At 29.2% G+C, this 1,885-nt stretch overlaps 1 protein-coding gene across 1 annotated transcript in view; it reads left to right on the forward strand.

Annotated features, from left to right (window-relative positions):
• Window positions 1-243: 243 nt before the first annotated feature.
• Window positions 244-1,885, forward strand: part of LOC111089902 (adenylate cyclase type 6-like) — a gene marked incomplete at its 5' end in the record, with an annotated part of 23,937 nt that continues 22,295 nt past the window's right edge. Inside the window, 2 exons of the mRNA XM_022403152.1 lie at window positions 244-382; window positions 1,498-1,581. Of these exons, the coding sequence (XP_022258860.1) occupies window positions 244-382; window positions 1,498-1,581 (223 nt within the window). The remainder of the gene's footprint in view (window positions 383-1,497; window positions 1,582-1,885) is intronic.

Genomic DNA, 1,885 nt, shown 5'->3' on the forward strand with positions numbered 1-1,885 from the left:
TAGGGGTAGACTGTAAAAATTTTTGCTATATATATATAAATAATGGATGTGTAAAATAGTATGGGCTCATTTTATCATGCTAATTATGATTTATGGGTTTTTGAATAAATGTTTAATGGACTGCTAAATGTATAAACAACTTATCACAAACAATGATATAAAAACTCTGTTAATGTTGAGTAATAGTATATTGACTGAAACTGCATTGTATTGAAGTTCAGTGTTTTATTTATTTCTTACTAGTCGAGTGCACATTTCTGAAGCAACTTTAGATCAACTAGATAATAACTATGTAGTTGAACCAGCCTTTGGCTACCAAAGAGACATTTTGTTAAAGAAGATGAAAGTTGAAACATTTTTCATTGTTGGACATAAGAAAAAGGTAAAGTTATTGAAAGACTAATACTCACAAAAATATTGTTGAGGGGGATGAATCTGCTTCAGTCAGGATCAGGAATGATCAGTACCAAAAACATGATGTTAGAAGATTGAATTTGCTTTAGTCAGAATCAATGTCAGCAAAATGTTGTTGAAGGAATGAGTGTACTTTGGTCAGAATCAGGTATGGTCAGTGACAAAATTAAATTTATTTTAGATCATACATAAGTTAAAAATACTTTAGTAATTTTGATCATCAAAAGTGATTGGACATGTGGCAGTGAGATATGGTGTCAAAGATACATACACCTTATAAAGTTTAAGGAAGACAGACTAACTCCAGCTAGGAACAACATTTTCAAGTTAAGGAATATTATAGATCCAGGTGAGATGTTAAAAATATTAGGAGATTAGTTGAAGAGTACTAGCATAGTTTATTAAGATGTAGAGTTAAAGTCTCATGAAAGAAAACTTTGAACATACTTGTTAAAAAGAATATCAAAAACTGTTCATTGCAATTTAAAACTAGGCATCAGAAAGAAAGATATAATAGGAATCTTAATTTCAAATAAAAGGAGGGAGATATAATGACATCTAAAAAAAACTTGAGTATATTTATTCATTTCAAAAGAGAGCATTAATATTATATAAGTGGAATTGTTAAAAGTGATTTTAATAAACTATTTAGAAATTGTAACAAATTGTGTCCTGGTTGAGATTTTTAGCAAAATCACATGAACAATTGGTAAGTTTATACCATTTTAAAACTACACCTCAGCTGTTTCACTAAAAAAACATAGGCACAAGCCTAATTAGTATTTTTAGCAGCATAAGCAATCCTTTAAATTATAAATTTGATTTTTGGGGGGTTAACAGACAATATCTCTAAGCTCAATTGAAATACAAAAAAGATCGAACCATTTTGAACCAAGGAGAAAGCAGTTTTTATAGGTCATTGCATGATGTTGAAAGTTAATATAAGTTGAAAGTATTTTTATTTATTTAATGTAAAATTTTCTAAGTGTATGTATTTATGATTTTTTTGTGTGCTTGTACTATATTGTAAGAATACACAATTTACTGTCATAGTCAATAAATAGAAGAGAATCAATATTCCAGGTGACTGGGAATGGATACTTTAATGGAAGACGATCATCTTTTGCATCAGCTCCAGTGATAGCCCGTGCTCAAATGCGTAATAGGGTATGTATGTATGTGCTTAGTAAACCATCACTATAACATAGGTTTAAGAAGTGTAAATACAAAATGATAAAAACCCTTTAGCATGAGACTTTGGAAAGGTGGACCTTTCTTCTTCAGGGGTAAACTGAAGAATATTTTTATTTTGTACTAAATAAATGATAACACAGGCCTGCGAATTTTAACTTTGTAAAAGTTGTTTTGGTTTTATTACTGGATTTTCTATAATTCAGCTATGCAGATTTTGAAAATATTTAACCTTTTTTTTTTTCCTATCACGTTAGGATTTTTACTAAATAGGAAGAAA

This window comes from Limulus polyphemus, unplaced genomic scaffold (genome assembly GCF_000517525.1).
Source record: "Limulus polyphemus unplaced genomic scaffold, Limulus_polyphemus-2.1.2 Scaffold7796, whole genome shotgun sequence".
In the NCBI taxonomy this organism is placed as follows: domain Eukaryota; kingdom Metazoa; phylum Arthropoda; class Merostomata; order Xiphosura; family Limulidae; genus Limulus; species Limulus polyphemus.